Source organism: Zootoca vivipara, chromosome 11, assembly GCF_963506605.1.
Source record: "Zootoca vivipara chromosome 11, rZooViv1.1, whole genome shotgun sequence".
NCBI classification, from domain to species: Eukaryota; Metazoa; Chordata; class Lepidosauria; order Squamata; family Lacertidae; genus Zootoca; species Zootoca vivipara.
This window is the reverse complement of record NC_083286.1, coordinates 4,589,970-4,604,545: the sequence shown is the minus strand read 5'-3', so window position 1 is coordinate 4,604,545 and position 14,576 is coordinate 4,589,970. Positions and strand designations below refer to the sequence as shown.

The 14,576-nt window shown below is 40.8% G+C and overlaps 1 protein-coding gene across 5 annotated transcripts in view; it reads right to left on the bottom strand.

The window, feature by feature from the left end:
* VPS13A (vacuolar protein sorting 13 homolog A) overlaps nt 1–14,576 on the bottom strand; it is a 167,812-nt gene that overhangs the window by 101,452 nt on the left and 51,784 nt on the right. For all 5 annotated transcript variants that reach the window (XM_035100322.2, XM_035100323.2, XM_035100325.2 and 2 more), the window contains 6 exons: nt 11,735–11,822; nt 7,279–7,448; nt 5,086–5,242; nt 2,198–2,277; nt 1,317–1,376; nt 1,077–1,227 (listed from right to left, as the gene is read on the bottom strand). In XM_035100322.2, coding sequence (XP_034956213.1) covers nt 1,077–1,227; nt 1,317–1,376; nt 2,198–2,277; nt 5,086–5,242; nt 7,279–7,448; nt 11,735–11,822 — 706 coding nt within the window. The remainder of the gene's footprint in view (nt 1–1,076; nt 1,228–1,316; nt 1,377–2,197; nt 2,278–5,085; nt 5,243–7,278; nt 7,449–11,734; nt 11,823–14,576) is intronic.

Sequence of the window (14,576 nt, the reverse complement as noted above, 5' to 3'; positions counted from 1 at the left end):
TCAAGCATCGTAAGAGTAAAATCGACTGCATTGATGCGGGTTTATCTGTATAGCCTTTATTAGTGCTGCCCATGTTTTATTTTAGTTTTTAGATGTCTTAGATGTTTTAACTTTGTACTGAGAATTGTATCTTTTCTGACTGATGGTTGAATAAAGAATGAAAGAATAAAAAAGCATTGGCTTTTTTAGCTGCTACATCTCACTGTTGACTCATGTCAAGTTTGTGGTCTACCAAGACTCCAGTTCTCTAATCTGTTAAAGTCATTTTGAAGTGTGATCCTGTCCTCTGGATCCCAATTTGGTGTCATCTGCAAACTTGATCAGGATGCCCTCAAGCCCATACTAGGATTCCAAAGCTGAGTAAGACAGTGCTGTTGGCATCCATCTGCCTTGAGAGACAATGGAGTGTGCCTCCAGGGGTGAAGTCAAACCACTGTGTTAGCAGCACCGAAATGACCTCTCTGAGGTGCAAGCCTGGGCAGTGTGTATGGAGGTCCTGGGCTGCCCAGATGACGACCCGCCCCCTCAGCTTTGCTGATGTGATACAAAGGAAAGCAGAGCAATGCGTTTGGCACAAGCTTAGCTGCCAGAACTGCCAGAAGGAGGCGTACGAGGTGCCATCCAACTGTTTTAGTTAAGGGCTGTAGATTTGGCAAAATGCAACTTTATACATGCATGAGAGATTTCTTCAAACTAAACTTCCTTCAAGTAACACATGGAAATAAGAAGGAACAAAGTTCTCCTGAAGTGTAGGCAATACACTTCAGTAATGCTTACACTATCAGAGTAACTCATAAAATGCCTCCGTGTGCACTTTATTGATTCTTAAGTACCATGTTTAAAGCACATTCCTCTTCCACCACCACTCTATACAGAAACTCGAGAATTATTTTTAGATTAGGGTTTGGGCAAATGAACATGACTCACAATTTTCATTTGCTGTCATCCAGAGGGATTTGAAAATACAACCATTTAGCCTGAAACACTTTCCTGCATGTACTTTTTAAAAGCCTAGGATGTGAAATGAGGCTGGAAGAAAGTTAGCAATACAAGAGTTTGAGACTAAAAAATCTTACTAAATTTCTTAAGAACTTCCTTCTTCTCTTCTTTTTCCTGGACGATCTCTACTGAACTTGTCTCTTGTTTCGGAAGAAGATTATTTAGGAAATTCATGGTACTCATAAGTGCTTCTGTGTGTAAATGGATATCTATAGAAGAAAAAGTAACCTAACAACAAAATAATATTAGTAAGAATATGTTTTAAATGCACTTTCCTGGACATAGCAAAAATTACAAAAATAAGCCATCATTATTACCTTTATTAGCTGTACCACATTCTTATAAGTAGTTTTCAGCTCTGGGGCATTAATATCTGCCTGTTCTCAGAAGGTAAATAGAGACAGTTAAAATGAGAAAACACTACATACCATACAACCCAGCTCTATACAGAAATACAGATAATGCTGTTATATCTGCTCCTCAGTATTTGTCCGGATACTAACATACTAACATAAATAGTGTCCTGCTAGACTTGATCAAGAGCCCATCTAATCCAGCATTCTGTCTTCAACCATAGTCAGCTACTGTAAAGTCCATAGCAAAAATGAAAGGCAAGAAAAATGGCACCCCTTGTCATTTGCCTTCCAGAGGCACATTGCTAATGAACATGGAAGCCCCATTTAGCTATTCTTCATAAATTTATTTAATCTCACTTTAAATCTATCTAGAACAGTGGTCATCACCACATCTTGTGACATAATTATGCATAAATTAATGTCTTAGGTGAAATGATACTCTCTTCTGTCTGTCCTGTCTTATTACTGATATCTGGAAAGTACTTTGGGAGCCTCCCCCCCTTTGCTGAAGAGTGGGATGAAAATAATTTAAATAAATACATTTCACTAAATGACCTTGAGTTCTAGTGTAAATGGAGAGAAGAAAGTATATCCACATCATACATCAATGGTATCCTCCCCAGTCATTTCCCCCCTAAAGCTGTCCCTTTTTGTACATTTTCCACTACAGCATCCTTTCTGAGATGGAGTGCCTAAACTAATGTTCATTTGCTAAAACAGCAAACAGGATCAGGTCTCTAGGTTTTTAGATAATTAAGATTATTTGTCAATTTAAATAGTATTTAAAACACATCAGTATTATGGTGAAGAAAAAAATTATATCTTCCCTTCAGCACACTTACCTTTACATATTCAATGGCTAGAAGATCATCAACTAAATTATCCAGTGTTGAAATGAGGTAAACTGGCTTATTTTTATCATCTAAAAAAACAAAAATAGTATAGCCAAAATGACATACTCACTGGAGTTACTTATTGTATTTTCAAAGTTATGTTGCCAGATCAATAAATAGTGACAGAACAAGATCTCAATATATGATTTAATCATCATGAGATTTTAAAATCATTTCTATAATTAAGTTTCAGAAGTTAAACTAATTACATTGTTGCAACATAAGTAATATTTTGCTGGCCTAGGATATGCAAATATTTTGAAAATCATTAGGTTTCAACCAAAGCCTAAGGATGTTTCCCAGATGCTTAGAGGACTTAGGCCAACAACATGCTCTTTAGATCCTTGACTCTCCTATCAAAATCTGCTAAGGATGGATTTACAATATGACTATCAGAAGTTGCCAATGCCTCATTAAATACTTGGTAGTTATGGCAGTCCTTAAAGAGGCAGGAGTGGAATTCCTGTTGAAGAAGCCAAGTCTAGATTTCTTGGCTTTGGAGAATTATAACCCAATTTCAAATCTAACATTTCTGAGCAAGGTCTTAAAGCAGATAGTGTTGTGTCAGCTCTGAGCAGTATTGGATGATATTGATTATTTAGTTCCATTCCAGTCTGGATGGAGGATACAAATGGTAGTGGGTGTCCTGGTGGATTACTTATGGAAAGGAATTGATAAGTGGAGTGTGCATCCCCACAACTGGTTCTCTTGTACTAGTCAACAGCCCCCAAAACCACTGACCTAGGTGTCCTGCTGGCCTATCTTCTCCAGGATCAGAGATTGAGGCATAGGACAGGAGTCACTTAATGAGTCCTGTAAGCCCAAGTCCTGCATGAGGACAACTGAGCTTTTCCCTCTCTCCTCTCCCTTGTCCCCTGAAATAGACGGGGACGACGACATTGGGTGAATTCCCACAACAGCACATTGCAGATGTTTCAGTCCCTTCTGTTGGGATACACCCAGGAGGTGCTGCTGGGGTAGAATCATAGAATTGTAGAGTTGGAAGGAACCACAATGGTCATCTAGTCCAATCCCCAAAGATTCTGGGATCTTTTGCCAAACATGGGGCTCAAACCCATGGCCCTGAGATTAAGTACAGTAGTACCTTGGTTCTAGAATGTCTTAGTAGGCGAACAACTTAGAACCCGAACACTGCAAAGCTGGAAGTGTTTCAGTTTGTGAACTTTTTTTGGAAGCCGAACGTGCCACAGTCCCGTTTTTAATGCCACACGCCGGCAGCTGTAACAGGTTATTTGTACCCGTCAGGGCAAGGGAAGAACAGCTCTACCCACCCACTCCGCTCGCACCGCCCAATAATTCTAAGCTTCCTCTCGTTGCCCTTTTGGCCGCCCTCTGCCCCGCCCTGTCAGAGCAAGGGAAAGTGTGCCTGGTTGTGCCTTGTCCCAGGCCAGCCATGGTGCTGAGTGAGGGAAGGCCGGGACAGGCAGCAAGCGAGCGGGCAAGGGATGCTGCCGCTGCCCCCCAGTGCTGGGTCCCTCCGCCACCATCCCCACCGCTGCAGCAGCAACCACCCCCAGCGGCTCCCACTGCCTCTGCCCTCCTCTGGTTCTGGGTGTTGCCTGCAGCTGCCGCTTCAGACCCTGGAGCAAAGTCGAGTAGCAGTGACTGCCGCTGCTTCCCCTCAAAGGACGTGGGACGGTGCGGGCAGGATGCAGGCGCTGCTGCTCCAGTATGAGTTCTTCAGCAAGGAGAATGTGCCCAAGTGGTGGGTGCTACTCATGCCAACCCTGAAGGTGAGAAGGGGGTGCTGGGGGGAGGGATCCAGAAAGGCTGGCTTGGGGGGGGCTGCTTTGGGGGGAGGGAGAAAGAAAGGGCTGGATGGGTGGAGAGCGAGCTGTTTTGATTGGGAGAGATAACTTTTGCCTCCCTTTCCTTCCCCCCACTTAAACTCCCCCCTCCCGTGTCCAGTTAGCCACCTCCTTCTACACACACCCCCTGCACGTGCTTCTCCTCCCTCCAATGACAATGGATAGATCACTGCCAGTTTTTGATACTTGGTGGATCACAGCCTATTTGAAGTTGGACATGCCTGGTTTATTGCTTTCATTTTATGGATCAATGGTCTTGTTAGATAGTAAAATTCATGTTAAATTTCTGTTTTAGGGGTTGTTTTTTAAAGTCTGGAATGGATTAATTCATTTTGCATTACTTTCTATGGGAAAGTGTGCCTTGGTTTTGGAATGCTTTGGTTTTGGAACAGACTTCCGGAACAGATTAAGTTTGAGAACCAAGGTACCACTGTAGTTCAATTCCATCCCTTGACTACTGAGATAACTCATCAGGAGATTGGGCTTGAAGAGTTATCAATATGCAGATGATAGCACAGCTCTATCTCTCTTTTCCACCACCTAGTAATTCTAGGGAGACAGTTGAAACCCTGAACAGATACTGAGGGGGCACTGGAATGAATGAGGCTCAAGCTGAGGCTCAATTTGCATTTGACAAAAGTAATGTGGGTTGGAAAGCTGCCAATCCAAATCAAAGTCTAGATCTGACTCTGAATGGAATAATACTTCTCCTGAAAGGACAGGTGCACAGTCTGGAGGTGGTTCTGAATCTGGTGCTATCTACGCTATTCTGCTTCCAACAGAAACTTGCGCATTTTTTTCTGGCGCTGGTGTGAGCTGCTCCAGCATGCTTTACGTACTATGGAAAGCTGGCATAGAAATAAACTGATAATATTGAAAGTCATCTGCCAATCCATCTATGCCTTACACTGATTCCTCGCCCCCCCCCCAACTCTTTCCAGCAGAAACCTAAATAGCAACCGCAATTAATTAATTAATAATTATTTTAACACAGAGGTAAATACTTACCCATGTATTCTGGACACATTAAGCAAATCTCTTTAAGAAAAGCGGTGGCTGCCATATCATATGTTCTTAGCTTAAGCTCAGTGCCTAAACTATAAATCTCCAAACGCAGAATTGGCTTTTCAATACCTCCAGTAAGACGAGACACTTGAAAGAACACCTATGTATAAACAAAATATGGGGATAAGTCAACCAAACCAACAGACATGCTGAGGGTAGGTAGCTGCTTATAATGAGAAATAACACAAGTTTTTTAGAATATGGTGTAGAAGACAGTTTCAAGAATCCTCCTTGCTTTACACATTCTTACAAAATTGATTTGGAACACCATCCTAGGCATCTTTTATTCCATTATTCTGTTAAGAGTTGTCAATTACATCCAGGGAGAAATATAAAGAAAAAAACTGGGGGGTTTCCATTCTCAGTCCCAGTGTATTGCCCTGCCTCCAAATGTATTTATTTCTTCAATGTTCATATTTTATGAACCAAATTTAAATTTACAGACAATTACTACAAAACAATGCAATCCTCTACATGTCCAGTCAAGAGGACTCCAAAGTAGATATGACTGCAGTAGTGAGATAGGATTTATTATCAGTAACTGCTATGGATCATGTACCAGTACATTTCCAACTACCGTATTTTCCGGCGTATAAGACGACTGGGCGTATAAGACAATCCCCAACTTTTCCAGTTAAAATAGAGTTTGGGATATACTTGCCGTATAAGACTATCCCTCTTCCTACGATTGTCCGTGGGCTGGACATGCCTGCGCTGCCCATATCCAAAATGTCCGCAGTGCCAGAAATCGCTTCTGCGGCTGCGTATAAGACAACCTGGCGTATAAGACGACCCCTGACTTTTGAGAAGATTTTCCTGGGTTAAAAAGTAGTCTTATACACAGGAAATATGCAGGAAAATACTTAGGGGGAAAGTCTTACAAAGATATCTATTATTGTAACACTACCAATATTGAAGAAGCAATGGGTGGTATCCAACTAACTCATCCCACCAGCATAAGGATTTATACAACAAAATATCTCCCCTCCTTCCCCCACAAATGTCCCACAACACCCCCAAATCTGCTCCAGAGGGTTGTGGAACTCCCAGAGCAGATTTAGGGGGTGCACAGGTGCTAATCCTTATGCAGAAGGGATGACTTGGTTGGATTCTACCCAATATACATACTGATAAACCAGTTAAGGTGAGGAGTTTTCAGCTATACATAGGCAGAAGGATTAGTTAGCAGCATTTAACATGCTATCAGTTGTTCTTGCTTGAATTTATATCTCACCCAATAACCCGGTCTCAGGGCGGTTTACAGGATAAAATCAGAATATTAAACCACAAAGTACATAATCAAAATAAAAACAACCCAATAACGCCCTGCAACACATTTTAAAAGGGCACAGGATGTAAATCAGATCAACCAAAGGCCTGGTTAAAAAGGAACAACTTTGCCTGGCATCTAAAGGTGTATAATGAAGGCGCCAGGCGAACCTTCCTTGGGAGAGCATTCCACAGACGGGGAGCCACTGCAGAAAAGGCCCGTTCTCATGTTGTCACCCTCTGGGCCTCTCATGAAGGAGGCACCCAAAGAAGGGCCTCAGAAGATGATCTCAGGGTCCAGGGAGGTTCATATGAAACAAGGTGGTCCTTGAGGTACTGCGCTCCTGAGCTGTTTAAGGCTTTATAGGTCAAAACCAGCACTCTGAATTGGGCCCGGAAACTAATTGGTAGCCAGTGCAGGGGGACCAGGATTGGTGTAATATGCTCAAACCGTCTTGCTCCAGTGAGCAACCTGGCTATTGAATTCGGCACTAGCTGAAGTTTCCAAACTGTCTTCAGAGGCAGACCTATGTACAACACACTGCAGTAATCTAACCTTGAGGTTACCAAAGCATAGACAACAGTGGGAAAGTCCTGTTACACCACTGGCTTCTTTTCCCACACACTCTGGATTCAAATCCTAGGGTTTTTTAATACTATGTTAAAATTAATTGAAATTAATCTACCGTATATTCTGTTTATCAAATTACTGAGATAGCTAATAATAAAAAACTCAGAACCAGTTATTGTTGAAAAGTGAAGCAAAAATGCTAACGATAAAGAATGCAACATAGTTAAGGATAAACACACAGCAGTATGTTAGGATCAGTCATGTAGAGACATACGTAAGGTAAAATAATATGTTACCTCAGGTATTTCAAATCTTAGTTGGAAATCTATCATATTCTTCAATGATTCCCGTCTCACTGCCTTTTTCTTTAAGCTGCCAGGCCTACTTGAGGACCCCAAAGAAGCTTCAAAGAATGACCAGTCTTCTACAGGACTGCTTGGGGCATCAAAATATTCTTCTTCAGATTCTAATAACGATAATAGTTCAAATGGTTATCATTAAATGCTTACACTTAAGCCATAAATAAATTTAATATAATCCAATAATTACATAACTATAATTGCCTTTATAAACTATAAACTTTGATCCCCAGCTGTTGTTGGACTACAACTCCCATCATCCCTAGCTAGCAGGACCAGTGATCATGGATTATAGGAGTTGTAGTCCAACAACAGCTGGAGACGTTTGAGAAACACTGACATACCAGGAACAGTTGATGCAATCAATACCTCATCACAGAAAGTATCTCCAATATAACAGTTCCCAGATTTTGCTGTTGAAGTCACTAATTTATGAAAGAGGTCTAAACACTCCAAATATGTTCCTTCCAAGCAGATCTGTCCTATGTGCTTCCCTGTCAGATGAGAACTACCCTAGTGGTGACACTGTCCCATTAGGACCGGGACGTGCATCTGTTTAAGCCTGGTTTTAAAGTGTCTGAGAGCTAAGTGCACCACCCTAAACTCTAGCAATTTTATGCTGTGTTCCCTTTCTAAGTGGCTCAACTGTCTCTGAGCTGTAAGATGCAGATAATGGGCTTTTCAGCCATGAAGCCTTGTATCAGTAGTGATTACTGCTCTCTGAGGCCCTTTGAATGGAGGCCCTTTGAATGGAATGTTCTATGTGAGATGATCAGTGTCCAACCACTGGATGAGTTTGTTTCAGGAGGGCAGAGAGGAGAAGCAGATTGTAGTGCTAGGCTCTGATCTCCTTCTGGCTTAGAAGAGAAGCCAGAAGGAGATCAGAGCCTAGCACCACAATCCGCTTCTCCTCATTGCCCTCCTGAAACAAAGAGAAGCCATCCTTCCTAGAAGTCTTATTGAATATGATTAGGAAAAATGAGGTGAAAGGAATTGCAGTAGGCGCAAAGCAATATAAGTTAAAAGCCTTTGCGGATGATCTAGTATTGACATTGCAGGATCCAGAGACAAGCACTACGAGAGCGTTGGAATTGATCCAGGAGTTCGGACAGCTGGCAGGATTTAAATTAAATAAAACAAAGACTAAGGTTTTAGGCAAAAACTTAACAACAGACGAAATTAACAAAACACTACAGGTTTGACTTTTGTGAAAAAGGTAAAATACTTAGGGGTGAATATGACAGCAAAGAATATTAACCTGTTTAAAAATAATTATGAAAAAGTTTGGAAAGAGATAAAGCACGATTTAGAAGGATGGTCAAATTTGAAGTTGTCTATGATGGGCCGTATTTCTGTTATAAAAATGAATGTATTGCCAAAAATGTTATTTTTATTCCAAGCATTACCTATTGTTGACAATGTTGCATGTTTCAAAGAATGGCAAAAGATATTGTCAAAATTTATCTGGCAAGGGAAAAAAACTAGAATCAAATATAAACTTTTAACGGATGCTAAAGAAAGAGGAGGTTTTTCCCTACCAGATTTGAAGTTATATTTTGAAGAAGAAGCCTTTTGCTGGCTAAGAGAATGGTTTGTCTTAGAAAATGATGACATACTTGACTTGGAAGGTCATGATAATGCGTTTGGTTGGCATGCATACTTATGGTATGATAAGGTCAAGGTTCATAGAGGTTTTAAAAATCATATCATTAGAAAAACTCTGTATAACGTGTGGAACAGGTATAAAGATTTGCTAGAACCAAAAACACCCAGATGGATTTCACCGGCAGAAGCTAAAACTCAAAAAAGACTGAACATGTCAACAAAATGGTTGAGATATAGGGATATCCTATTGGAAGACGGTGACCAAATAAAGCTAAAACCATATGAGGTGTTGAAGAGTAAAGTAAGCGACTGGTTTCAATATTATCAAATCAATGAAATGTTTAAAATGGACAAAAAGTTGGTTTTCAAATGCAAAAGTCTAAATTAGAAACAGAATTGTTAGATTCAAAAAGTAAAAATTTATCAAAAATGTATAATGTATTGTTGGAATGGCATACAAAAGACGAGCAAACAAAATGTGTGATGATAAAATGGGCAAATGATGTAGGGCACAACATCATGGTGGAGGATTGGGAAAGGTTATGGAAGCAAAATATGAAATTTACCGCGTGTACAGTTTTAAAAGAAAATTTAATGAAAATGATGTATAGATGGTACCTGACTCCGGTAAAGCTAGCTAAGATTTATCATAAACAAGACAATAAATGCTGGAAATGTAAAAAAACAAGAAGGTACTTTCTTCCACATGTGGTGGACGTGCCCCCAAGTGAGAGACTTCTGGGAAAAGATTTATAATGAATTGAAAAAAGTGTTGAAAAACACTTTCGTTAAGAAACCAGAGGCCTTCTTACTTGGGATAACGGGGGGTGATATCCCTAAAAAAGATGTTGTTGCTTTTCTGTATGCCACAACAGCAGCAAGAATATTATTGGCAAAGAACTGGAAGAATGAAGAATTGCCAACTGTGGATGAATGGCAGAAGAAGTTGATAGAATATATGGAACTGTCTGAGTTGACGGGGAGACTTCGGGATCGGAGTGAAGAAGCAGCGGAAGAAGATTGGAAGAAATTTAAAATCTATTTGAAAAATAAGCATGTACAGTCGTACCTCGGGTTGCGAACACCTCGGGTTGCGAACAACTCGGGTTACGAACTGCGCAAACCCGGAAGTGTTTTCGGCGCGCGCGCTTTGCACATGCGCAAAACGGCGGTTCGGGCCTTTTTCGGGTTACGAACTGCGACCCGGAACGGATCGCGTTCGTAACCCGAGGCACCACTGTAATAGACTGAATTAATGGAAGTGAGGGAGATACAAGGAGGTTGTAGATAATATAAGGGATTGAAAATAAGTATTATTAGAAGATAAGGATATTCTAATTAAGAAGCAAGATATAGATTGAGTGTTTAAAGGATAAGATGCAATAGATATAGTAATAAGGTAATATTGAAGTAAATTTAGAGGTTATATAAGATTCAGAACTTACTAAATATGAAATGTAAAGAAGCGCAGCAGGAGGTGGAAGAGGAAGTCAATAGATTAGAAACAAGGGTTATAAGTAAGAATTTTTGTTTTTGTATTTTTGTATTTTTTGTACTTTGTATTTTTTGTATTTCTTGTATTTTTTGTGTTTTGTGAGTTTTGTATTTTTGCATGTTTGAAAATCTTTAATAAATACATTTTTTTAAAAGAAGAAGAAGAAGAGAAGCCATCCTAACTGTTGTGTGTGTGTGCCCACGAGATGGACCATACAGAAAGCTATCATAGCAAGCCACTGAGTAAAGGTCATGAGGCCTACTGTTCTTAGAGGAAGAATAGCTAGGACCACACCCTAGATGTTGCTGATCCTGTCAGACATGGGTGCCATGGAACTATGTCTACAGTAGCCCATAGGTTCCGAGTCTGGCATAAAGGAAAGAGATGGATTTTTCTGACATTTCTAGCACATTGAACAGCACTAAGGTAACATCTACTGTAAGTGGACAGATAGGAATATCTTTAACTCCTTGCAGCACAGGCTCTGCATCAACATACACAAATTGATGGCAGTCTTCACCAGCATATTCTAATAGGATAAAAAGAGGATTGAAGAAAAAACTGTAAAGGATCACAGAACAGATAAAAGGCACAGCAACTAAACAACTGCAATACAGATGTTTACTGGGAAAGAGCTCTACTTTAAAGCCTTGTTGATTAGAAGGTCTTCAGTGGTTGCTGAAAAGGCAACAGAGATGGTGCCTGTCTTCAGATTTGACTTAACTGAATTTAAGTACAACTGATTTTGGTTGAATGCAACCTCTTATCTATTTTTTAAAGATCTTTTAAATATACAATAGAAAATGAATTATAAAATATAGATTAATATCATGGGGCTGGCAGTGACTGACTTCCCCACATTCTCCTTCTCATGTCAACTCCCCTCCCTGAAAAACTTCTCCCAATGGTTGGAGGATCTTGTTGAATGGGATAAGCTATTATGTATGGCACAGGAGACAAAGAGAGAATTCCTGAAAATAGGGCAGAGGCAACTTCTTTGAGCAGGTGCTGATAACTGATGGATCCTTCCAGTTGGATGACTCCACAGCTTGATTTTTTTCTTTTTTATAAGCACTTCTGAGCTACACTCCTCTGGTTCACAAGTTCAATTTTTGTGAGATTTTGACTCTAATTCTCCACACACACACCAAATTGCACCAGATCTGTTTGTCTGGTTTAGGTCCTAGCAAACAAACTGCCTGAAAATTTAAGTATGCAGATAATAAATATTAGGATATCATGAACAATTTCTGAACTTACATTAGCCAAAAACAAAATGAAGAAAATATTTACCACTTGATCCAGCTACTGAAAGAGATTCTAGAAATGGAAGTACAGAGGTTGACATTTGTGGTGTTGTCATCACTGGTGATACCTGAAGCTAAAACAGAAAGCAAGATGTAAGTCTTATTTACTGTGGGAGCTGGTGGGGGCAAGGGGGGGGGGGTTCTTGGTTTGGTTTGTTCTTGTTTTTATTATGTATTTTGTGTTTTTATCTTGTATTTTCATGCTATGAAGTACCCTGAGATCTACGATGGAAGGGCAGTATACAAATTTAATAAATAATAATAAAAATAATAATTTAAATGTACAAAATGACTATTATTTGGTTAATATATTTTATTTATTTGACAAATTTAAGTGTCATCTTTATTGATTGTTCAAGGCAGCTACGGTAACAATAATCCTAAAATACAAAAATAAAAACCATAAATATAGACAATGAAAATTAAATAAAAACCATCAACAGGAAATACTAACAATGAAACAAGTCACAAAAAACATAAATTTACTTTCTGTTTAATGCCATTGGCCTTCCTAAACAGGAAGGTATTCGCCAGTGGAAAGCCAAAAGGGGAAGCTGGAATCAATCTCTTTGGGGAGGGATTTCCACAAACAACATGACTACCACAAATGCAATGCTCTATCCTTTATCTGGGAGTAATATAATAGATGAGATGGAACAGACAAGAGAGCTTCCAGAGTTTACCTTTGTGATCAGGCAGCTTTGAACAATAGAAGACAGTCCTTCTGATATCTTGGTCCCAAACTGTCAAACGCTTTAAAAGGTCATTAGAACTGCTCTCAAACAAATGGAGAGCCAGTGTAAAAGGGAGTTACATGCTCCCAATAGGCAGCTTTAATTAACAACCTCTATGCTATGCGGGTGGCGCTGTGGGTTAAACCACAGAGCCTAGGGCTTGCCGATCAGAAGGTCGGTGGTTCAAATCCCCACGACGGGGTGAGCTCCCGTTACTCGGTCCCAGCTCCTGCCAACCTAGCAATTCGAAAGCACATCAAAGTGCAAGTAGATAAATAGGTACCGCTACAGTGGGAAGGGAAGGTAAACAGTGTTTCTGTGTGCTGCTCTAGTTCGCCAGAAGCGGCTTTGTCATGCTGGCCACATGACCTGGAAGCTGTACGCCAGCTCCCTTGGCCAATAACGCAAGATGAGCGCCGCAACCCCAGAATTGGTCACGACTGGACCCAATGGTCAGGGGTCCCTTTACCTTTACCTTGTTAGCATTTGTCGCCCGGGCCAGTTGTGAGACTGCCCAGGGCAGGGACAAAGCCAGTGCACACATGCCCGGGTACTTCCGGTGGTGCAATCAAATCTGTGATTGTTCCCCAACGTGAAGAACAACACACACAAGCCATTGGATGAGGCTAAACTGCTTTATTGTGGCAAAATGCAGAGTCTGTCTCTGTTTGCCCAGCTCAGACATTCAGAGCTGTTTAGCATGGCTGCCTCTCTCTAGCATAGCAGGCAGTGAAGAAAGAACAAAGGAAACAACAGTCCCACTTCAGGAACACAACAGTAGACGAACATCCTGTCTACGTCACTTCCACTCTGTGGAATGAAAAACACATGCAGTCATGTGATAAACAACTATCCTATGACTGCAGATGGGGAATGAATCAGCCAACATACCTATGTTTTTACTGATGAATTAAATTTCCAGTCCAACCCCCTGCCAAGCAGGAAACACCATCAAGGCATTCTTGACATATGCCTGTCAAGCCTCTGATTAAAGACCTCCAAAGGAGGAGACTCTAACACACTCCTTGGTAGCAAATTCCACTGCCGAACAGCTCTTACTGTTAGTAAGTTCTTCCTAATGTTTAGGTGGAATCTTCTTTCTTGTAGTTTGAATCCATTGCTCCGTGTCCGCTTCTCTGGAGCAGCAGAAAACAACCTTTCTCCCTCCTCTATATGACATCCTTTTATATATTTGAACATGGCTATCATATCACCCCTTAAACTTCTCTTCTCCAGGCTAAACATACCCAGCTCCCTAAGCCGTTCCTCATAAGGCATCGTTTCCAGGCCTTTGACCATTTTGGTTGCCCTCCTCTGGACACGTTCCAGCTTGTCAGTATCCTTCTTGAACTGTGGTGCCCAGAACTGGACACAGTACTCCAGGTGAGGTCTGACCAGAGTAGAATACAGTGGTACTATTACTTCTCTCAATCTAGATGCTATACTCCTATTGATGCAGCCCAGAATTGCATTGGCTTTTTTAGCTGCTACATCACATGTCAAATTTGTGGTCTACCAAGACTCCTAGATCCTTTTCACATGTACTGCTCTCAAGCCAGGTGTCTCCCATCATGTATTTGTGCCTTTCATTTATTTTTTTTGCCCAAGTGTAGTACTTTACATTTCTCCCTGTTAAAATTCATCTTGTTTGCTTTGGCCCAATTGTCTAATCTGTTAAGGTCATGTTGAAGTGTGAGCCTGTCCTCAGGGGTATTAGGCACCCCTCCCAATTTGGTGTCATCTGCAAACTTGCTCAGGATGCCCTCAAGCCCATCATCCAAGTCATTTATAAAGATGTTGAATAAGACTGGGCCCAAGACAGAACCTTGTGGCACCCCACTAGTCACTACTCTCCAGGATGAAGAGGAGCCATTGATGAGCACCCTTCGGGTTCGGTCAGTCAGCCAGTTACAAATCCACTTAATGGTAGCATTGTCTAGCCCACATTTTACCAGCTTATTTACAAGAATATCATGGGGCACCTTGTCAAAGGCCTTGCTGAAATCAAGATAGGCTACATCCACAGCATTCCCTTCATCTACCACGCTTGTAATTCTGTCAAAAAATGAGATCAGATTAGTGTGACATGACCTT